The sequence below is a fragment of the Peromyscus leucopus genome, chromosome 14, assembly GCF_004664715.2.
Source record: "Peromyscus leucopus breed LL Stock chromosome 14, UCI_PerLeu_2.1, whole genome shotgun sequence".
In the NCBI taxonomy this organism is placed as follows: Eukaryota; Metazoa; Chordata; class Mammalia; order Rodentia; family Cricetidae; genus Peromyscus; species Peromyscus leucopus.
The window spans coordinates 9,371,306-9,396,576 of NC_051075.1; the positions used below are offsets into that span (position 1 = coordinate 9,371,306).

At 42.3% G+C, this 25,271-nt stretch overlaps 1 protein-coding gene across 1 annotated transcript in view; it reads right to left on the minus strand.

Annotated features, from left to right (window-relative positions):
- Scin (scinderin) overlaps nt 1-25,271 on the minus strand; it is an 87,043-nt gene that overhangs the window by 54,030 nt on the left and 7,742 nt on the right. The window contains exon 3 of the mRNA XM_028872278.2: nt 16,609-16,770. Coding sequence (XP_028728111.1) covers nt 16,609-16,770 — 162 coding nt within the window. The remainder of the gene's footprint in view (nt 1-16,608; nt 16,771-25,271) is intronic.

A 25,271-nucleotide genomic window follows, 5' to 3' on the forward strand; every position in this document is an offset into this window, starting at 1 on the left:
CATTTTGTCACTCAAAAGCAGTGCACTAAAATGAGACAAGCTTTCTTGTGAATACTGGGGCAAGGTTTGAGTAACACGGGCTTGTGTCCGTCCTTCTAACCCTTCTCTTTATCATGTTCCCAAATGACTTAATCTTTAGTCCTCCTTAAGAGCAAAGCATACCTATTAGCAACTCGAACTTTAATAAGAAATACAAAGAACTGCGTCTTCTGTTCCGTTCATTCTAGAACATATTTTCATTACTCAGTATCATCCAGGTACATCTCTTTCATATTTCCACTAGAGTGGTACATTCCCATTATTTACTCTCTAGCTCCTTTTCCAAACCTGCACGTTGGAATTTGAGGCATACATGCAAAGTCAGTTGAATTCCATGCCAAGGTGAGCAATTACAATACATGAAAACACATAGTTTCCAATGATTAACTATTAGTCACTCAGAATTAAGATCAATGGAGCAGAAAGGGCATTTTTAAAGACACAGAGATATATACAGAGATGGGAGTTTCTTTTGCTATCACAGTTCATATTTGAACTTTCTGTAGTATTTGAATTCTGTAGTGTAAAATATATAGAAATTTCTAGTATTATAAGCATATTTAATTTTTTGGTCTGCTGCCAGACTGCTTTCAGATAAAGTCCTGCCCTGCAAGACTCACTGAGAAACTACTTATTGAAAGTTCTCTGGGAGATTCCAGAACTCGCTAGCATCAAAACCATTGTGGGTCACCTTGGGCACACAATACATACATGGAACCCACCTTACCATTCTGCCAAGTGCCACCCAGGGTCTTAGCTCAGAGTGTTTTCCCTAACCCAGTAGATGAGAGTTTGCAAATAATTCCTTTTATAGTAGATGTGAGAAAGTGAGCTTGAGTGATGATTATTTTATAGTATAGTGAAACAGAGAAAGTGCATTAGAATTGACATTCTAGGTTTCTCAGATTAATTAGTAACTTTCATAACAGATTTTCTCCATAATCATCTAACTTATGTTTATATTCTCATTATCTCCTTTATGTGAATGACTTCTCTTTTATTTCAGAGATTTATGTAAAATCATAATAGTACCATCTGTAAAGCTTTATGTAAACTTAGTAAAAAAAATAGATAATTGTCTATGGATTCCAAAATGTTATTTATATTTTTGGATGGAGCTTTTCATGTGAATATCAGTTTACAAATGAAATCAATGATCAGTTGTAAAATATTCCTCACTATTGTGTAGAGAGATTAGTTTCTATGTTCAAATTAAGGGGGGAAAGTAAGCACTACTCATATCTAAAAATAGCAAGAGTTTTAGTGAAGTTTTCCTCAAAGGAAAAACTTCAAAATGACTAAACAACTAAAATTGTAAAAAATAACAGCCTTAGTTTGGCATGAAAGTGAATTATTTGTGTTATGCTTACTATTTCTTATTTTTATCATGTATTATTTATAGGCAAGTGACAGATTTTCTTACTAGACTTGGTTTTCTTTTCTTTTCTTTTGTTTTCTGAGACAGGGCTTCCCCGTGTAGTTTTGGTGCCTGTCCTCGATCGCACTCTGTAGCCCAGGCTGGCCTCGAACTCACAGAGATCCACCTGGCTCTGCCTCCCGAGTGCTGGGATTAAAGGCGTGCGCCACCACCGCCCGGCTAGTCTTGGTTTTCAATGGTAAAAAGTAAAAAGTCAAAATGGTTCGAAGAGCCACATTTGGTACGCAAACAGCTGACTGACTGCGGGCAGTAGCATGCCAAGCTTGCTTTCCAGTGTCAACAGGGTCAGCTCTGCTGTGCTACCCAGGCAGGTGCAGGGCCCGCTTTCCAAGTGCTGCAGCTGGAAAGGAGGGGGGTCAGCTCCCTCACCCACCACAGGTGGCAGGGATAGGGGGGTCCTGGGGGGTGGGGGTGGAAGAATATTTCTTGGGCCCTCACCACCACATGACAGACAAGGTGGGTGTGGCCAGCTATCCACCCTACACCTTCAGGGACAGCTTACAGGGGTACTGGTACTGGTGAACCAGCCTGAGAACACGAGCGTGGGAGATCTGGCCCTGCCTCTCATGTGCCTTATGGTAGTATAGGCGTGAGATGCTGCCTGTGGCAGATAGGAATGTTGACCCTGAGGCCATAAGAGTGGGAAGCTAGCCGGGCGGTGGTGGCACACGCCTTTAATCCAGCACTTGGGAGGCAGAGCCAGGAGTCAGATCTCTGTGAGTTCAAGTCCAGCCTGGTCTACAGAGCGAGATCTAGGACAGGCACCAAAACTACACAGAGAAATCCTGTCTCGAAACCAAACAAACAAAAACAAGAGTGGGAGAGCTATCCCTGCCCCTCACCAGCAGCAGCCCCTGCCCCTCACCTGGGCAACACAGTAGAGCTGACCTGATGGTCCAGGTGAGGGAGGGCAGACCCTGAGGGCCTGAAAGCAGGTGAACTGCCCCGCCCCTTGCTCATTGCTGCAAGGGGTGAACTAGCCAGGGCAATGCTGGAGCTCACCCTGGAGGTGGGGACAGGAGAGAATGGGTGGGCTGACCAACCCTGCAATGATCCAGAACCAGGGTTATGAGTTGGCCTACTCCAACATCCACCTCACCTATGATCTGTGGGAGCATGTGAAGGGGCTGGTCCTGCAGACACAATGCTGCAGGGTCTTTTCAACACAGGACAACAGGATATCCAGGAGGAGTCCCAGGGAGGGCCCAGAATCAATACAGTGGCAGAAACCAGAGGCTTGCAAGGAAAGATGTGTGGACAAAGGGGTTCACCGTGTGACTCACTGTGTCCCACTGCAGCTTCCATAATGAGATTTTTTTCTTTTTCTTCTTCTTCCATTTTTCCCTTACATTTTATTTTATTTGATTGGGGGGGGAGTGTAAAGGCAGAGGATGGATACAAAGGGACAGGGAAAGGAAGGGATAGAGACGCATGATGTGAAAAACACAAAGAGTAAATAAAAAGAAAGTTTTTAAAAACTAAAAATAAATCAAATGTAAACAGAATTGTAGCAATTTAAACAGTTTGTACCTCACCGTATGATTAGACGGTTTATACTTCACCGTATGCTATGGCTAGGGTACTTCATTTTAACAGCGTCTTTGCTGTGTGGAAACAGGGTGGGCATGCTACTAATAAACTACTCTGCCCAACACTCATTCTGTTCAGGGGTGGATGGTAAGACTCCTTAGCTTTACACACTGGGGACTTTGTAGTCGGTTGGCACCATGTTTGAATAAACTCTCCTATAATTCAACTTGATCTGCTTTCTAAATTTGTGTCAAAGGGCAATTCTGTGTAGAACTATAATAAAAAACAAAGTCTAGATTGGCATGATAGTTTAATATGTGCCATTACATCAAAAAAAGTCTGTTATAATCTACATCATTTTGTTTACAATACTTCCATAGGATTAACTGAGAACTTCCATCAGCTTGAGTATAGGCATGAAAACTGTAAATTAAGTATGGTTGCAGAGGAAGTGTTTTGCCTTCTAAGACTGAATGCATTTATCAAATACTAGATGGGGTATTTCTTTATACACAGAATATTAAAAACATCTCTGTAAAGATGAACACATCCACACAGTTTAGAATGAAATTTGATTATGTTTTTACTTGTTGATGTATATATACTGCCCTGCATACCCTCCTTAGAAGTTCACAAAACCATCCGTAACTTTACCATCCAAGCAGTTAAAGGAAAACAAATTCCTCTGCATAACCAGGAAAGGAAGAAATAAGGACAGAACCTATTACTGGCAATTAGTCTGTTCCATGAGTAACCAGAAACAGAAGCAAGCATAAGACAATTACAGAAACAGACACATTTGAGGAGGGGAGGCCTATTACTTGTCTGCACAACCAGCATTTCAAAATTTTCCTTTCAACTATGTGGTCAAAGTTAATAAGCAAGACATCAAAGGGCAACCCAACGTCACTGGAGGACAGGAAATAAAGCAAAAATAAACCAGTGCTCATGATGCCCTTGGAGTTCATTGAGAGGGGCACGAAACAGCCTGTGTGGTGTTGACTCACAACACTGGGAAGCTGGCAGCGCTACACTGCCTTTGAGTTCTTATCTAGGTTATTTATTCTAAAATCTACAAAGGGAGAATGGTGGCCCAGACTTCTCTTCTTCACTTCAGTTTTTCCTGTTTAGTTTTCCTTAGACATAAGGAAATTCATCAAGATATTCCTTTCATCCAGAAGTTCTCTAAGCTTACAACAATGATTTGTGGGATACCTCCACAAATCTAACATCATCATTTAACTTCTTTGGTTTGGGGATGAAGAGATGCTTACTTATATACTATAACCAACTTGATTCACTGTTCTTCAATGGCACATGTATTTATTTCTTTTTAAAACATTTTTATTTTAAAATTGCGCTGTGTGGGGTGGGGGTGGGCATGCTGCATGCGTATACAATGGTACACATGAGGAGGAAGAACATTCAGGATCGGTTCTCTCCTTCCACCCTGTGAGTCCTGGGATCGAGTGCAGGTTGCCAGGTTTAGCAGCACATTCCTTTTAGTGGCTGCTCCCTCTCACCAGCCCATACTTCTCTAAATGAAGGATGGAGGATGAGTAATTGACATGCAAGGCCACTGAACACTTGGTGACTGTAAGTAACTGCATCCTAACTCGGGCAGAGCAGCAGTAACAGAGGAAAATCGAGGCTATTTGGAAAGGTAAAAACTGCAGGACCGATGGACAGTGTAACTCTAAGTAGTGCCTGAGAGCAGTGGTTCTCAACCTGTGGGTCACAATTTGGGGTGAGGTCAAAGGACCCTTTCACAGGGGTCACCTAAGACCATCGGAAAACACATATATTTACATTACGATTCATAACAGTAGCAAAACTACAGTTATGGAGTAGCAACAAAATTAATCTTATGGTTGAGAGTCTTATACACGAGGAGCTGTATTTAAGGGTCACAGCATTAGGAAGGTTGAGAACCACTGACAAAGTAGAGGGACAGAGAAAAGGGAAACAACGTGGACGATTTTGACCTGTCTGCTGATGGCAATGCCACCCATGGACACCTTCGGGTTTCTTGTCCCGTCACCAGAGTAGGTGACACTGTGTTTTCTGTACTAGCGACGTGTTTGGCAAATCAAAGAAGGCTTACAGTCACATTTTACCGAAAGCCATCTCCAGTAGCCATGTGCCTTGGTGACATAACTACTCAGATGACACACTTCGTGCCTATGGCTCCGAACTGTCCAGAACCATCCGGAAGTGGTTCTCAACATCCACACTACCTTAGCATAAGTAACCCAGGGAGAAGGAGCTTAAAAATCACCCACACCCAAGTGCCACCCCAGCCTTTAAATTCAGATCCTTTGGGTTTAAAAGACAAGCTCAGCATTTAAAATTTTTTTCCCAAAGTATTCAAACACGGAGGCACAAGTGAGAATTGAAGTAGAAATCCTAACATCATCACCGTTCTCTTTTCTAGGGCCCTCGTCTATTCATCAGCCATAGCGAGACTGTGCCCTCAGCATGCACACCTTCCACCCAGCCGCGCTCGGTGCCTCACACCTGGAGGTCAAAAGTTACCTCTTTTCACCCTTATCCACCATTGGTGAGCACACAGGCAAGGCCATTGGCTCTGGCTTTTGCTGCTGGGTACAGTGTAAGGATTCCAGGTTGAGTTTATCTCTCTTCTTATCTTTTCCTCTTCCCACAAGGCTCTCCTCTTATGAAACTACTATTACGCATTACTTTGGAATAAGGACAAATTTATTCAGAACAAAGAACACTTGTTTATCCTGTCCTTTTTTTAATTTTTAAACTAACTTTTTTTAACCTAAAGAAAAGATAAAAGCCTGAATGAATACGTGAGTGTGCCAGAAAAAGACACCTTTTTGTCAGCAGAAGGGTTGAACCTAGGGCATCATGTGCAAGAGGCAAGTGCTCTCCAACCTCAACTCAAAGATTCCTTCATCTGGGAAAAGACGAGAGAATGATGGCTAAGAGGACAGTCTGTGTACCAAGAAGAGGGTCGTGCTCTTAGGTGCTAGAAAGTACTGGGAACCACAGTTCCCAACACACCCCTCCCCCACCCTTTTTGTTTTGTTTTGTTTTTTTGAGTCCTGGCTGTCCTGGAACACTCTCTGTAGAATAGGCTGGCCTCGAACTCATAGAGATCTGCCTGCCTCTACCTCCCAAGTGCTGGGATTAAAGGCGTGTGCTACCCAGCTCACAGTTCCTAATTCTTAGGCAAGAATATAATATGGCATAAAGGAAGTAGGAAAAGTAGGGAAGTGGACCAGAAGCGGTGACCCCAGTACACTTGCCCTCAGTGGATTTGTCATCCACACGGTTTGGATAAGCATCACAGCCCCAGACACTATTAGGAAGTAGCAGGGCCTTTAAGAGATGGGACCTAGCTAGGAGTCTGGTGGTGAGAGAAGCATGTCCTTAAAGGAGATACTGAGATCCCAGACCCCTCTCCTCCTCCATCTTGCTTTTCAGATGCCATGAGGTAAGTTATTTCCTTAACAAGACATCCCCCACCATGATATCCTCTCAGACAGGCCCCAAAGCAATGGAATCAAATAACCATGAACTAAAACCACAAGCCAAAATAAGCCTTTACTCTTCTCCAGTTGATTATCTGAGGTACTTTTGTTAAAGGCACACAAAGATGGCTAAATTCATGACTCATGTAGTCATCCTTGAGCCTGATTATTAGAGCAGAAATGAGTGTGGGGCATGGTCCAGATAGTCAGGCCACTGGCGGAATGTGGGCAAACTGGCTCAACCCTCTGCCAGGGCATGGAAAGCACTAAGCAGTGTTACTGTCAAGAATGAAACAGCAACTGAAGGGATCAGATGAGGTCTTACAGCTGATAGGAGAGAATGATGTCAGGAGACCCCATTGAGCCCAAGGATATTCCATAGCAAAAGTCTAAAGAACAGAGACCAAAGCCCAAAGCTCAAGAATGAACACAGCTGGGTACAATGGTGCACACCTATAACCCCAGAACTTGGCAGGTGGAGGCAAGAGGATCAGAAGTTCAAGGTCAACCTTGGCTACATAATGAGTTTGAGTCTGGTGTGGGTTACGTTAAGACCATGTCTTGCTGGTGGCCATGTCGGAGGAATAGCATGTGGCAATTGGGGTTCAGGGTGTATTAAAAGATAGACGATTTTGTAAGGATATATAAGCTGCAAGAAGACAGGAGAAGATGGAACATGAGAGAGAACAACACGAGCGAATAAAAAAAAAAGAAACCATCAAAAGAGTGCATGAGCTTTTTCATTTTTTCCCTAACCCCTCAGATAGAAAAATCGTAGCTTCGCCACACTGTGGATTTTCCTTTGAGCCCTGAGTGCTGTCTTAGAGGCTGGACCTCAGGACAGCGATAATGTCTCAAAAGAATTTTTTTTTTTTTTCAAAAATAGTAGGAAACCACAAGGCGGCTTTTCCTAGCACTTGGGAGGCAGAGGCAAGAGGGTTGTTTTGAATTTAAGGTGAAACTGGGCTACATAGATGAATTCCAGCCAACCTGAGCTACAGAATGAGGGCATGACTGAAAAATAAAGAGATAGACAGACAAACACACATGGACACGGGGCACACACACACACACATACACATACACACACACACACACACACACACACACACACACACGAGGAGAGGAGGGATGGGAAGAAATCAAAACAATAAATGGAACTGCATTGCTACAGTGAAGTTTCTAAGTGAGTTAAGGATAGTCAGAATCATACTTCATGCCCAACCTCACCCCTACCCCAGGCCACAAAATCGTGTGTGTATGTGTGTGTGTGTGTGTGTGTGTGTGTGTGTGTGTGTTTGCATTTTAGACATTCCCGTGGAAAGAGTCCTCTGAGGATAGAGTCAGACCGAGTTGTAAATGGAAATATTATCTCTCTTCACAAGCTCCCATGTACCCACATGCTTTCTGCTGCATAGATGTGCACTTGTAACAGTATCTGCTGAATGACTGTAAGTTCCAGGCTTTGTGCTAGGAATAAAGCCAGTAAGTGAAGCCAGTGAGTGAAGCCGGTGAGTGAGCGGAGGGAAAATGTGAGACATGCCTCGAGAGGCAAGTCCTGCCTGAAGACAAAAAGACAGTTAAGCAGAGAGACCTTACACCACAGGTGGGACAAGGACCTAGAAAAGGAGGTTGAAGGGCATCCTGCAAAGAAGGCAGCATCTTTGCGTGTTTGAGCATGAGATGCTGTCGGATGTCTGCTGGAGAAAGGTGTCACAGAAGAGGAAATACTCCAGGTGAAGGAAGTCACCTGAAGAATTAAGGACAAGGTCTCTGGAGGGAATGTGTCCGTCCACACAGTGTCTTGAGCAGCAATAGTGACGAAAGAATGGACAAGTCTAGAACAGACTCAGAGAGTGATTAACTAACTGCAAGGGGCACCCTGGGAGACGTTACCAGCATGACTCCTGGCTTTGGAGTTTCACAGCCCTGAGGAGCCAGTGAGCTGTGGTTCTGTTACAAGATGGGGCAATAGGAGAAAGGGTAGGAAATGAGAGTGAAGCTGATGGCCTTCTTTCCTTATTTATTCATTTATTTTGAGGCTTTTGAACTTGTTCGGTTTAAGGGGCTCATGATACATATACGTTGAACCTGAAATATCTGGGCAAGTCAAACATACTTGAGCTCAAGGACAGAGTGTGAAAGGGAGAATTACCAGTGTGTGAGAGCTCAATTGCCACAGGAGAGTGTGATCCAAGAGAATGGGTGATAACGAGAAAATAGCTAAAAATGGTTCACTTAAAAAACTGCTAGGTGGGGGCTGGGGAGATGGCTCAGAGGTTAAGAGCACTGGCTGCTCTTCCAGAGGTCCTGAGTTCAATTCCCAGCACCCACATGGGGGCTCACAGCCACCTGTAATGAGAGCTGGCACCCTCTTCTGGCCTGCAATCATACATACTGTATACATAATAAATAAATAAATCTTTTTAAAAAAAAAACTGCTAGGTGGCGGGGGAGGGGGTGGGATGGGGGTGGCACACAGATCACGCAAAGAAAGATGGGAAAAGGTGGCCTGAAAGGAAGGTGAGCCGGCCAGCGGAGGAGGACGCTGAAGGCAGGAAGGAGTAATACACAGCGTGGACAGAGGGGCAAGGGACCAGGGAGACGGAGTGTTCAAAGGATGTGGCATCAACGATATCACAGAAATCATCTCCAAAAACAAACCAGACCCTTGGACTGTTGCCTGGTGGAGAAGGAAGTAGGGACTGTTTTTTCAAAGCAAGGTGGCTGGACGTTGGGGGAGGGTGACAGGTGACAGGCAGCAGAGCCGGACAAAGCTGACCAGGTGAGCTAACAGGGAAAGAGAATAAGCAGAAGGGCAAGGCTGGTAACTCACCACAGGAATTCCCCCTCCGGTGAGGCCTCCTTCTCCACTGTGGCTGACTCACAGGTATTTGTGAAAGTTGGCCTCACATCCCAAGCCTTGAGAACACGGCCCTTTCCAGGATGTTCCCATTATGTAGTTACTGGTGCATTGCTGTGATTGGTGCTTGTTTGGTTTTGAGACAGGGTCTCACGCAGTTCCGACTGACCTTGAATTTACTATGTAACCAAGGGTGACCCTGAACTCCTGACCCTCTTGCCTCTACCGCTCAAGTGTTGGATGTGGTGAAGATCTAGCCACATCCCATATGATTTTCTAAGGACATAATACAAATACATAAATCATTCTCTAAATTATTCACTATTTATTCTGGTACTGACTGATTAAACTCATTACATTACAATCTCATGTCTCATGCCCAGCATCTCACATTATAAGCCTATGGAATGCCCCCACAGCCTGAGAGCCTATGAAAGAGCGTGTTTCTGAGGCATAGAGAATTATGTTAGTAATACTGACTGTTTATCACAAAAGCTATATTTCTCAAGCATTATTTAAAATGGGATTTAAGTTGTACTTATGACCTAAGTATTGTCCAGCTGACTCTGGTTCAGCGACAGCTTTGGACATTTAGCTTGCACTTGTCATATTTGGGTAGGAAAACAAACTTACACAGCAATGGCTTTGAGTCTGTGCCCTCTAATGCCATTGAATAATTAGCTCAAGCTTACCATTGAAATATTAGGGTTCAGAAAAGCGTTGTTCACTGTGTCACAACCCCAAAATAAAGTTATCAAGATAATCACAAGATCTTATCACCATTAGAAACACTTAGCAACAAATCAATGGGTTAAAGGTTAATGACTCAGACACAGACCTCCTGGGCATTTACTTCAGAGTCTGGAGGATCCTGCCTGGATATCCCTTCAGGGCTCAGGAAACTTCCATTGCAGGCGGAAGTTTCTCTCCCACCTGCTGCCTGCCGGTTCCCAAAGATCCGGCAGCCACTTCTTAAATAATTGACTTGGAGGCTTAATATGTGTGACATTCTCATCTTTTTTCCTGAGCATCTGGCTGGTTACTCTCAACTAAGCCCTTCCTCTTCCCAGAATTCTCCTAGTCTGGTCACCCCTCCTACACTTCCTGCCTGGCTACTGGTCAATCAGTGTTTTATTAAACCAGTTGGAGTGACAAGTCTTTACAGCGTACAAGCGTGTTACCCCACAGCCCTTCCATGCTGTAAGAGAGACCTCAACACACTGCCCCTTCATCTCATCTATGAGGCCTGGACTCAGGGAAACTTGGGCTTTGCTGAAGATGACTGACTGTATAGAATAAGGCTGATCTGAGAGCTGGAGAAACGGCTCAGCAGTTAACAATGCACAAATCTCTTGCAGAGGACCCCGGTTCTGTTCCCAACACCCACACTGGGTGGCCCACAATTATTGGTAACTGTAGTTTCAGGGGATTCCATGCTTCCTTCAGACCTCCTCAGCACGTGTGCCCTTGCTCACACATAGACACACATGCAACACACAATTAAAAACAACAATAAATCCTCAAAATAAGATAAATTGCTGTTGAACAGACAGATGTCTTTGAGTTATGCATACCCTGAACCTTTGAGGTCTTTATGGGTCGTACACCCACAGGCTGGCATTGCCTATGAGAAGAAGCACATATCATTGGAACCTCAACCTGCCTACCACATCCAACTACCAAGCCCATTTAGAACTCAGTATTTGTTTCACAAAATAATAATGTCATAAAAAAAATACTTTCAGTAGAATCCTAGCCAGGTAGATGTGCATGGTCAGTTCTAAATTCAACCGATTCTAAAATATTTCACGACATTCAGCCTCATGCTGTCTCACACAACACAAAAGTGATTGTGCAGTGATAAGAGTGTGAGATAGAGATAGAAGCCTCAGGTCCCCTCCGAGGTCACCACTCAACATGTGTCACTTGCACCACACCTTCGAGGACTTTTGTTTCCTTAGAGAACGGAAGTGATGGCTGCTATCTCTCACATGTGAGTATGTCAGCTGAGAGTGAATCACAGTCAGCAAAGGCTAGAGAGGGCATCAGAAGCCAGATTAGGATATGGGAATAAGAGAAAACCGAAGTTCCAGAGGTTAATCATTGGCCCAAGGTCAAAGAGTAGATAGTTAGAAAGCTGAATTGGAAGCCATTCATGATAATTAAATAGATCGTGGCATTTGTACAACAATTACATAATACATCAAATCCAAAAAGCAAAACCTTGTGAACATGATGAACCACGTCACTGGAAAGTGCTTCTTATTTGAGTTCTCCAGAGATGCCCCAATCAAATACCTACCTTCACAGATGAGGAACTGAGACCATCATAACCTGAACTAGAACTGAGATCTTCTTTACCTTTGCAAATGATATCATTTCATATGCAAAACACTTGTAAAGGACTTCAAAATATGCATTAAAAATAAAACCTAAGACAAACGTGCACAGGTTTGAGGGAAAATTGCAGTTGATTTTTAGAACTGTGTGGTTTAATGATGTCTTGGGGACTTTACTCCCAGTAAATATTTCTATTTTTGGTGGCAATGAAGGAATGGCCATCCTACTCAAAATAATATACAAATTCAATGTATATTATTGAATATCAATATTCCATCAAAATTCCAACGTAATTCTTCACAAATCTTGAAAGGATGATTTTTAGCGTCATTTGGAAATGGACACACATTCACTCATACACACTCTCTCTCTCTCTCTCTCTCTCTCTCTCTCTCTCTCACACACACACACACACACACACACACACACACACACACATTAGCCAAAATAATCTCGAATAATGAAAGAACTGCTGGGGGTATCATCACCTTCTCCCATTTCAAGTTGTAGTACAAGCCATAGTAATAAAAACAGAATAGCATTGGCACAAAAACAGAAACATTGATTAATGGAATTGAATTAAAGACCCTGACATAAACCCACACACCTATGGACACCTGATTTTTTTTTTTATAAACTAACCAGTATGTATAAATACATACTGAAAAAAAGCATCTTCAACAAATGGTGCTGGTCTAACTGGATGTGTAAATATAGAAGAATGCAAATAGATCTATACTTATCACCCTGCACAAAATTTGAGTGCAAGTGGATCAAAGACCTCAGCATAAAACCAGATACAGTGAACCTGATGGAAGAGAAAATAGGAAATAGTTTTGAATATATTGGTAGAGGAGAAGACTTTCTGGACAGAATACTATTAGCATAAGCACTAAGATTAACAATTAAATGTGGGACTCGTTAAGCAAAAAAGCTTATGTAAGGCAAAGGATACCATTATTCAGTCAAAGCAGCAGTCTACAGAATGGAGAAGATTTTTACTAACTCCACATCCATAGAGGACTAATATCCAAACTATATAAAGAACTCAAGAAACTAGATACCAAAAAACTAAATAATCTATTAAAAGATGAAGTACAGATCTAAACAAGAATCCTCAACCGAGGAAACTCAAATGACTGAAAAACACTTAAAGAAATGTTCAACATCTTTAGCCATCAAGGAAATGCAAATCAAAATGCCTTTGAGATTTCATCTTACACTTGTCAGAATGGCCAATATCAAAAACACAAATTCATGCTAGTGAGGATGTGGAGTGAGGGGACCAATCCTCCACTGCTGGTGAGAGTGCAAACTCTCACAGTCATTATAGAAATTAGTATGGTAGTTCCTCAGAAAGATGGGAACTCATCCTACCTCAAGATCCTGTTATACCATTTCGGGGCATATACCCAAAGAAGGCTCCATCCTACCACAAGAACACTTGCTGAAACATGTTCATTGCTGCTTTGTTCATAATAACAAGATACTGGGAACAACCAAGATGTTCCTCAGCAGAAGAATGGATAGAGAAAATGTGGTACATGGAGTATTATTCCATTGTTTAAAAAAAAAAAAATGACATTGAGAAATTTGCAGGCAAATGGATGGAACTAGAAAAAAAAATCATCCTGAGTGAGGTAAAAGATAAATATGGTATGTAATATGATACATGTAAATGATAACCAAGCTGCAATCCATAGACCACAGAATTTATGTATAGAGGAAGGGACAGGGTGGCGGCGGGGGCACATATGTATCTCTCTAGGGAAGGGAAATACAATAGATTTTATGGGTGGACTGGGGGCAGGGTGGCAGAAATGGAAGAATCAGGTGGAGAGGGGAAGTGGGGATGGAGTTGAGGAGAATGCAGAAGAGACACCTAGAATTGAGGGAAATTTGAGGGATGATATGGAAACCTACTGTAGTGGAAAATTCCTAAAACATATGAAGTCGATCCTAAGGAAGTCTCCAAACAATGAGGAAGACAGAGTCCCAGCTGGCCATCACTTGTCACCAAACAAAGCTTTCTGGGTTACATCCAACTGAGTCGTGGACCAAAGGGATCCCATGGGGATCCCCAAACAACCCAGGCTGTTGTCAAGACAGTAGGTTGCTCTCCACAAACTGACAACAAGGCCTCATGGTTGAAGATAACACCCACACAGCTCAGAACATGGAGATGTCGAACTGGTGCCTATATAGAACCTTCACTCCCATGTTCTAGAATCTTTGGTACAGAAAGGCACTCTGCAAGCTACCAAAGAAGAAAGGTAAACAACAACCCAGCCACAAACCACTGTCCTGCCTGCAAGATATGCAAGGGCAATGGTAGCACAAAGCTTGTGGGAGTCACCAACCCATATCTGACTTGACTTAAGGCCCACCCCTCAAGATGGAACCCATTATTGCCACTGCTTGGGTGACCAAGAACCAGAGACTAGATAGACCAGAGACCTAGGGTAAAACCAAATACTACTGGTCTTAAAAAAAATAAAAATAGTAGTAGTGATAAAATGACTCCTAATGACATTCTCTATATTCATAGATAAGTGCCTTATTCAGCCATCATCAGGGAAGATTCATCTTGCAACAATTGGAAACAAATGCAGAGACCTATAGCCAGACACTTTACACACACACACACACACACACACACACACACACACACACACACACACACACACACGGGGAGGGGCAGACAGACAGACATTATAACACACAGCACACTTTCCATCAAATCCCTCTCCTCAGAGCTCAGGAAACCCTGTGGAAGAGGGAGCATAAAGAGTGTAAGCGCCAGAGGGGATGGCGGACACCAGGAGAACAAGACCATCTAAATCAACTCAGAAAAGTTCTCTGATGAACTCACGGAGACTGAAGCAGGAAGCACAATGCCTACCCAGGTCTGCACCAGATCTTCTGCATATATGTTTAGCTTATGATAACTAAACTAAAAGCTACATTTTTATGGGACTCTTGAATTTGTCAATGAGCTGGTCCCTGATTCTTGTACCTTCTCTTGGGCTCTTTTCCTTCTGCTGGTTTGCCCTGTCCAATGCCAATGTGATGGTTTTTGCCTTATTATATTTTGTTTTCTTATGTTTCAAAAAAGAAAACAATCATTAAAATAAATAAATAAGTAATGAAATGAAAGCTGAGACAAACGGCAGTGCACAGTCCTTGAGGGACAATTGCAGCTGATCCTTAGAACTGTGTGGTCTAATGATGCCTCTGGCCTTTTACTTCCAACAAATACTTCTTTATTTCTGGTGTAGGGTTCTGATGGAGAGGTAGAGCAGCTGGTTTGTGCCGAGATACAAAAGCCAGGTCTCAAATATGGTTAGTGGAGTCGACTGGATTTTGAAGTTGGAAAGGACTTTGCTGTGGGATATCTTTCTGTACACTGTGAATATGGGTTGCTATGATTGGTCAATAAAGAAGCTGCTCTGGCCTATGGTCAGTCAGGTTATAGAAAGGCAAGAAACGCAAGAGAGATACAGGAAGAAGAAAGGCAGAGGAGATGCCAGCCAGCCACCCAAGGAGCAACATGCCAGCAGACTGGTAACACCACAGTTACGTGGCAATACATAGATTAATAGAAATGGGTTAATTTAAGATGAAAGAGCTAGCTAGCAAGAATTCTTAGCCATGGGCCATATAGTTGGCTATTAACAAGCTTCTGAGTGATTATTTTATAAATGTCTGCAGGACTATGGTTAAGAGAGATTTATTCCAAACTGGGCTGAGCAGGACACAAGAAATCTTCCAGCTACATGAAATTGACTCAGAATAGAAGAACAGCCATTCACCTGTACAGATATCTAGTCAGGACTGGGAATTGTATTTTGAGCATTGGTATTATTGGAATCTCAGTTACACACACAAGCTGCTATGAACCAAAGCCATCAAATTATAGGCTAACAGTATTGAAACGATAGACACCCCCTAACTTAGAAGAATGGATGAAGCTTATATTTAGGGGGTATTCTCCAAACTATAACCTGAACATATTTCAGGCCTTTGTTGTTGCCAAATCAATACTGTTCACACGGAGCTAACCACGCACCTCCACTTTGAGAATCCTTGCTGCTCCCTTCTCTGTGCAAGTACTGTCTGCTGCTTTATCTCAGACACAGCCCGGACAGACACAGTAAAACACAGTGTTTAGAGGAGAATCAGACAAGCCTGGACTCCTGCTCTGGCTTCCCCATCGACAGGCTGTGCAACCTTGATGGGGCCTAGGCAATTCAAACCACAGGCTGCCCGAAGCAATGGGCTCTGTGTGCGGCTTGCTGCACAAAGGCAGGAGATGACAGTCAGAGCATGGCTGTGACCTGCATCCGAAGAGCGAGGATCATGAGGAGGATCCATCGGCCCTGCCTGCTTATGCCCCGGCACATGGCTCTGAAAGTCTAAGAGACACAATACAAACATGAAGCATTGCGGTCCACACACGCACACACACATCCACAAACAACATCCACTCACATTTATGTATGCTCATATGTTAAAATATTTTCTTCTTAGTTCCTCAGGCTGTTTAGAGTCATCATATGGCCAGCTTAAATTCTGGAACCTTTGGTTGCTTAGAAAATCATTTCCCTCACGCCCAAGCCACATTTTCTCACACACAATCAAAGACAAAAATAATCAGTGGAAATCTGTCCAGAGTCATGGGGAAATACATTGAAAATTGTTCAAATTATATTCTGTGGTAGGAAGAACCAAATCATTTTTCTATTCTAAACCTGTCAGAGAACAAAAAGTCTTTGAATTCCCACATTGTGTGTCTTTAAATAAGTGCCAAGTGTGTGGAACGGTTATCCTTAAAGGTGTGTGCATCTGATTGGAAGTAGCAAATTCCCAGAGGTGTCAAGTGGGCCTATGAAACTTACAGTGCCAAGGTCAATGATGAAGCAGTCGCCTTTGTTGAAGCTCTTCCAGCTGAGAGGGACTTCCGTGGCCCTGACCACTCTCCGACCCTTCACATGCAGGAGTCTCTGTGCTGTCAGGTCATTGGTGATAACATGGTTTAGTCCAGAAGCCACACCTCCAGCCTGGCCACAGGGAGAAAAACACAACACAAAACAGAGAGGGGTGAGACCGCTACCCAAACACACAGCAAGGCACAAGCCACCAGGCAAGAATGCCCAGGTGAGGCCAGGACCAAGACACCACTGCAGAACAGGTGGGAAGGGAGGTGAGGAAAGAGCATTATTGGTAAAATCAACAGGTGAGCTGGTTGCTTTGCTCTTTTTCCCCCATCATAAAAATTTGATATGAAATTAAACATATTTACCGAGGACCCTCAGTGAGGAATAATACCCTGCTACATAAAAAAGAAAAGTCAACATTAATTTCCCTGGTCTTCCCAGATGACTCATGGGTGAGCAGCAGATTGGCAGCAAGAAAGCAACAGGAGGCTGGGGAAACTGGAGATGAGGAGCCTCAACTATAGTATCTCAGAATGGGTACCCAACCTTCCCATTGTCACTCACAGAAAAAGAGGATCCCCACCATCACCATAGGGAACAGGTATCCAACCTTCCTACCATCACCACAGAGAAGAGGATCCTAACCTTCCCACCATCACCACAGAGAAGAGGTTCCCAACCTCCCCACCATCACCAAAGAGAAGAGGATCCCAACCTTCCCACCATCACCACAGAGAAGAGGTTTCCCAACCTCCCCACCATCACAGACCAGAGAAGGAAATAGAAGATGTGGCTAAGGGTGGGCTGTTCCCATGAAGGGTACAAAAACAAACAGCAAAACCTCAGGGCTGAGTATTTTTAATCTTAAGAAAGATATAGAATCATGATTCTCCATCCCCAAACAGAACAAAACCAAAAGCATTGAATGAGAGTTTCTGAAGAAAAAAATATTAACTGTTATCCACTACATCTTGTAGTACTGCAATCATCTTTTACATTTTTCTCTTTTTCTAGTTAAATGTCAGGAACTATATCTTTACTTTCATAACCGGCAAGAAGATGGTGTGTCTAATTATGAGGTTGTATTATAAATATATATATGTACACATATCTATGCATACATACATACATACATAAACACACATGTTGTTAAGCTGCCCAGGATGGCCTCAAATTTACAACCATCCTGCTTCAGCTTTCCAAGAACATTCTACTTTTTAAAAATAAGTAGGATTACACTGTGATCTTGTTTTTAAAAATAGTAAAGGATACTGTATGTAATAAAAAGGTTATAATGTGGAATCAGATTAAGACTGTAATCTCTGGCTCCTTTCCCACACACATATAAAACATTCAAACTAGTCTCATAGAGTAACCCATCAGAGTAATTTATACCTTGAAAATGTAACGTTCTTTTAAACGTTATTTATACCTTGAAAATTTAACGTTCTCTGGCCAGTGAGGTGGCTGAGCAGGTAAAGATGTGTGTTGCCAAGCCTGACAACCTGAGTTTGATCCCCAGGACCCACATGGTCGAAGGAGAAAATAGACTCCTGTAAGTTTTCCTCTGACCTCCACAAGGTGTCACAGAATACATACACCACACACACACACACACACACACACACACACACAGACACACCATGCACATAAATACACGCACACACTTATAAAGATATAAATAAATCTAATTTTTAAAGTTAAAATATAATACTGTTGCTGGGTGGCAGTGGCGCATGCCTTTAATCCCAGCACTTGGGAGGCAGAGCTAGGCAGATCTCTGTGAGTTCAAGGCCAGCCTGATCTATCCAGTACAGACACCAAAACTACACAGAGAAACCCTGTCTTGAATAAACTAATATAAATATATAAAAGTGTGTGTGTATTACTGTTTTTAATGTTCAATGTCACAAATGCCCTGCCCTCCCCCCCAAAAAAAGAAGCTGTATGTTGTCAGACTGGCAAGGTGGCTCAGTGGGTAAAAGCCTTGCCAAATAAGCCTGCTGGCCTGAGTTGAATCCCAGGAACCTACATCAAGGTAGAAGGAGAGAACTGACTTCACAAAGATGTCCTCTGGCCTCCACACTCATGCAGTGGCACATGTGAGCCTGCCCCCAACACACATCATACAGATACACAATAGTAATAAAAGTAAGCAAAGCAAAACAACACGCCACACATACGTCTGCACTGGAGAGTAAGTAGCTCTTTCGTGAACACTGTCTAAGTTAGCACTAGAAGCTTCCAGACCCTTTCTGCTTTCACTAGGAAGGGCCACAACTAAGCAGATGACCCTTTCAGTCAGTGGGACCAGAGGCACAGGTGTGTGAGTGAAACATGTTTGCTCGACACCGTCTACAATCATGGCTGGAGAAAAGTATGTTAGCCATAAATTTAATGCCAGGGAGCAGTGGTAATGGATGTTTGTAACCACTTTTCTGGCTTTGGAAATGCCCAGAGAGAAAGGACTCAAACCCTGAGACAGGAAGATGATCCTGGCATAGTGGACAGCAACTCGGCATGATTTTTATAGACTCGTTAATGACAGGCTCTGTTAGGTTTGCCCACTCAAAACAGACACCAAGCTGCTTCCAGGTACTCTTCCATTATATCTGTCTTGACATGTGAATCACTTATGTATGTTGAGAGAAGCAGAGAATGGTGATTACCAGCTTAGGCACCGGGGTCAGACAGTCACGAGGTCACTTACTAGCAGAGACTGTCGTAAGTTGCATAGAATCTCTGAGTCTTGCTTCATTTATCTGAACAGAGCAGAATCGACGGCAAACGCATCCACTGGGGATTTATATTAAATAAGGTAATTTGCATGTCATGATTAGCGTAGTCTATAAACTTGAAAGTAAAAATGGGGTTAAAGAGCATCACATGGTCATCTCAGGCACTCTGAGTGGCAAGTTGTCTCTGAAGCCACACATCCTAGCAAGCAGTGGCTCCTGACGCCACCCACACCAGCATCATGCTGCTGATCAGAGAATCTGCTGATCCTGATGACCTATGTGACCTCCACTTACAAACGTCCCCCTTTTTGAAGAATGCTGACTCAAGGCCGCTTTAATGTCCATAGAAGATAATTACCCAAACAACTACCAAGTTACTTTTTTATTATGTCCACGTTTGCATATGTATCCTAGAATTTGGTTTCCAAGACCCTGTTAATGGCCAAGTTCATCCTGTGTATGTGGTATGTTAGAATTTTATTGTTTACTGTCATGCTCAATCCCCATGCAATGTCTGTTTGGGGAACTAGCAAAAAATACATTGTGCATCCTGGAAAACCAAGTGTTTTCCCTGCACTTCCCTGAAGCAAGCCATTTGTCTGGATGACATGGTTTCTGACAAGGTGACTCTATTGTTCCTGCTTTGAACGAATGTAAGATCTCAGTTCTTCAGACTGTTGGGTTCATTGAAATGAAGGAAACTTCAGGATCTTTTGACATAAACTGGGGGAACTCTCATGTTTGAAGTGACTTACATCCTAGTGTGAAATAATGATTCCAAGAGACAGAAGAAATCTTGTGATTGTTTTGTCTGATCTCATGGTATTGCAAATATTCAACCAAGGACAAAATCCGATAAAGATAGAAGTAAACCTGTCATCTTTTGGTCATTGTTTTGGGGTTTGTTTGGTTGGTTAACTGGTTTGTTGGTTGGCTGGTTTTTGTTTTGTTTTGTTTTCAACTTTGATATAGAGTGTGACTATATAGCTCAGGCTGGCCTTGAACACATGATCCTGATGCCTCAACCTCCAAAATGATGGCAATGTAGGTATGCAGCCCAAGTCTGACTTAAATCTGCCGTTTTTAAAAGGCAAATTAGCATATATTCAGAAATCCTGTTTAGCTCTATGGTCTAGGTACTCGCAGGAGTGAAGCAGCAGGTGAGCACCTGCTGGCCCATGTGGTGGTATTGTGTTCCCCAAAATATTGTGTACCCTAATAAATTTATCTGGGATCAGAGAACAGAACAGCCACTAGATACAGAGGCTAGAAAATGGTGGCACTCATGCCTTTAATCCTAGCATTCCAGAGGGAGAAATCCATCTGGGATCTCTGTGAGTTCAAGGCCACATTGGAAAGAGCCAAGCATGGTGACACACGCCTTTAACCCCAGAAAGCCAGCCTTTCCCATGGAGTGATGGTAGAAAGCAGAAAGGTATATAAGGCGTGAGGACCAGAAACTAGAGGCATTTGGCTGGTTAAGCTTTTAGCTGGTTAACCTTCAGGCTTTCGAGCAGCAGTTCAGCTGAGAGCCACTGGGATGAGGACACAAAAGCTTCCAATCTGAGGAAACAAGACCAGCTGAGAAGTTGACCAAGTGAGGTTAGCTGTGGCTTGTTCTGTCTGTCTGACCTTCCAGTTCACCCCAATACCTGGCTCAGGTTTGATTTTATTAATAAGGACTCTCTAAGATTCCTGCTACAGGCCCATGTCTTCCTTACAGAGAGCTTGCTTCTGGCGTGTCTGTTGTAGAATATTAATTTAAGGTGTGCTACTTTTGTTTATGTTGCATTTGTCTAACTCTGTGAAGCTGTTACTGTGTCTGTCTAAAACACCCGATGGTCTAATAAAGAACTGAACAGCCAATAGCAAGGCAGGAGAAAGGATAGGCATGGCTGGCAGGCAGAGAGAATAAATAGAAGGAGAAATCTGGAAAAAAGAAAGAAGTAGTCAGAGAAGGAGAAGGACCCAAGGGCCAGGCACCCAGCTACACAGCAAGCCACTGAGTAAGAAACAAAAAAAGTTATACAGGAATAGAAAAGGAAAAGCCCAGAGGCCAAAAATAGATGGGATAATTTTAAGTTTAAGTAAAGCTAGTTAGCAACAAGCCAAGCTAAGGCTGGGTATTTATAATTAAGAATAATCTTCTGTGTGTGATTTATTTGGGAGCTGGTTGGTGGGCCTCTCAAAGAGCAAACCAACAACATTTTGGTGTACCAATATGGCACTCGAATTTCCATAGTGCCTGAGAAAGCTTTCAAAAAAAAAAAAAAAAAGGCCAGGCGGTGGCGCACACCTTTAATCCAGAGTCAGGCGGATCTCTGTGAGTTCGAGACCAGCCTGGTCTCCAAAGCGAGTTCCAGGAAAGGCGCAAAGCTACACAGAGAAACCCTGTCTCGGGAAAAAAAAAAAAAAAAAAAAAAAAAAAAAAAAGAAAAAGAAAAGAAAAGATGCGGCTCCTTTAAGAGTTTCTGCCAGACAATGAGCCCTAGAGCAGCTATTATGTTAAGTAGGAACAAAAAACTAAGTAAAAACACCTGACACAGCACAAGCATTGACATTCTAGAGCTCTAGGAAGGGTAAATGCAGTTTTTGGTCATGAACCTGCAACCAAGCCATGAGCTTTAGGCCTGCCTTTCATGTCCCGAGAAGCAGGTAAAGCCAGCCAAGAGAGCCACATGGAGGATCCAGGTGTAGGTTAGCAGTTTAAAGCCTTGCTCACATGGTGAAAAAAGTCTAAAAGATACCCAGTAAAAGAGGTCCAGATAGAAAAAAATCTCTAAACAGGTTCCAGTGTGTTTTACAATGTACATAGGCTTAAGAAAGAATGAAAAGGAGTACAGACAGTCATAGAAAAAAAAATAGTTTAGAAATAATAAAGTCTATAAAGAGAGTTGCTGTGGGATGTTCTGTATGGCAAATGTGTTGCTCTGATTGGTCAATAAATAAAACACTGATTGGTCAGTGGCTAGGCAGGAAGTATAGGCGGGACTAACAGAGAAGAGAAAAGAAAGAACAGGAAGGAGGGAGGAGTCACTGCCAGCCGCCACCATGACAAACAGCATGTGAAGATGCCGGTAAGCCACGAGCCATGTGGCAAGGTATAGATTTATGGAAATGGATTAATTTAAGATATAAGAACAGTTAGCAAGAAGCCTGCCACGGCCATACAGTTTGTAAGCAATTTAAGTCTCTGTGTTTACTTGGTTGGGTCTGAGCGGCTGTGGGACTGGCGGGTGACAAAGATTTGTCCTGAAAGACAAATCTGTGGGCAAGGCAGGAAAACTCTAGCTATACAGAGTAAACGTAATATAAAAGAAAAATGGCATGTAAGATGGGAAATACACAGGGAGTCTGGATTCTATATGATAGTGTGTTGATTTTGAATTTTTTGAATGGTGAGAAGCAAACAACAGCTGCTAAGAGACATGGGATTGTGAGGACTGCAAAACTGAACCAACCTAGATAATTCAGGGCTACCTTAACTTTAAAAAAAGGAGCCAAAAAATGTATTTTTCAAATGAAAATAAAAAATGCTTTGTTTTCTTCCTACAGGAAATGAGAGGTTGTGGATTCCTTCAGGAATAATATGGATCAGGTGTGACCAAGGGAGGCATCCTGAATCTTGACAGGTGATTTCTATGACCAAAAGTTACTGCTGGTCTTCCAGGGCGTGGTCATTATCTCAAAATTTTCTCAGGGACCTCTAAAGATGTATTTGCCCACAGACAGCAGGAAGCAGTTTAGAGAAAACTATGCCCACATTCCCAACAATTATGGTGTGGAGGTGGGTTTTGGTTATTTTGTGGGTTATGGATGTTTGTTATCATTTAGGGGAATATAGAATATTGTTACAAATTTAAAGTTATTTTTATTACACTATATGATGTGTCTACTCTCATTTAAAGGATTTTTATATATTGGTAAAAATGTAAGGTTATTTTTGTTACAACATATTGTATGTATGTTTCTATTTTTGTTTGAGGTATTGTGCCTATGCAGTTCATTTGGAAATGTAGGGTGAAGTTCTAGTTTTTGAAAGCTACTATTATAAGCTATATAGGATAATCAGGAAACAGAGGGTAGTTGTTAGTCATTTATAACATTCAAAATTGTAGATATGTTAGGTATGCTTTCCAGATCATATAGAGACATATTTTAGATAGATAGATGGTCTTCAGACTTTTCAAAGACCTACAGAATATGTCATTTAAAATGTCTTGTTAACTTAGGGCTTTTCATGACAATGAGACATATCTGCTCCTGAAAACACCAATTTACTTCAGAGATGATGGTCATCAAAGAAACTCCTTATAGAGTTTGCTTTCAACATGGCAAGACTGGCCATTTGGGCAAGAAGCTGCTCTTGCCTGGACTGCTAGACAGTATGTTGTATAAACTGGACATTCAGGACCCACAGGAAAGCGATCGTTGAACTTTGCCACAGCAAGGCATGATGGCCCTTCAGGAAAGTGACTGACAAACTTTTCCAATATAGGTGGGACAGTCTTTCAAATTTCCTGCTTCATTGAAAAGTCTGCCAGATACATTGGACCTGTAGGCTGAAGATGGATGCCCCAATATTGCAGAGGAAATCTGGGTAACTGTCCAGGCAGTCAGATGACTCTATATCATTTCTAGAGTTTTTGGAAATGGTTTGCAATGCACTTTATTTTTACTTAAAAACTATATCCTTTTGGAGTCTTTGATAGAGTTGAAGACTAGATAGTTATAGTTGCAGTTTTCCCTAGATACAATAGAAAGTAAATTAGGTACAAAATTTTGGATTTACTAAGATAGGATAGATTATGGGGTATTTTCTTTAAATTTACCAGATATAAATGGATTTGAATTCAGTACATTGTAAATGTAATCTTTACTTGATAATTGTTCATATTGTATACAGTCTTATTATGTTAAAGTTAAACCCTTTCATTTCTATTTAGAAAAAAAGGGGGGAATATTATTTTAAGGTGTGCTACTTTTGTTTATGTTGCATTTGTTTAACTCTCTGAAGCTGTGCTACTGTGCCTATCTAAAATACTTGATGGTCTAATAAAGAGCTGAACAGCCAATGGCAAGGTAGGAGAAAGGATAGGCAGGGCTGTCAGGCATGAAGAATTAATACAAGGAGAAATCTTGGAGGAGGGGAAGCAAGATCAAGGAAGGAGTAGCCAGAGAAGGAGGAGAACACCAGGGTCCAGCCACCCAGCTACACAGCAAGCCATAGAGTAAGAAATAATGAAAGGTATACAGGAATAGAGAAAGATAAAAGCCCAAAGGCAAAAGCTAGATGGGATAATTTAAGTAAAGCTGGCTAGCAACAAGCCAAGCTAAGGCTCGGCATTTATTATTAAGAATAAGCCTCAGCGTGTGATTTATTTGGGAGCTGGGTGGTGCACCCCCCAAAAGAGCAAAAACAAACAACAGGTGTCTATCTGAGGAGGCTATTTCTCATGTTTTAACTGAATTCGTGGGCAGGGAGGGAAGGACTAGGGAAGGATGATCCAACTGCAAAGCTCACTGGGGGAATTAGGATGAGGGAGGCAGGGTCTACCCTTTACTACGCATTGCCTAAGAGGTAGGCCTATTTAACTATCAATACATACACATTTTTTTTTTTTTTTTTTTTTTTTAGTTATCAAGGAGCTGAGGATGTATTTCAGTTGGTAGAATGCCTTCTTGGCATTTGGAAGTCTCTGGGCTCCATCTCAAATACAGCATAAACCAGGTAATCTCAGCACTTGCAAGGTAGAGGCAGAAGGACCAGGAGCAAAGGCCATCTTTGACTACATAATGAGTTCGAGGCTAGCCTAAGGCTACAAGAGATAGTGTCTCAAAAAAAATTGCCCATGTAAGTAAATTAGGTCATAATAATTCACATCA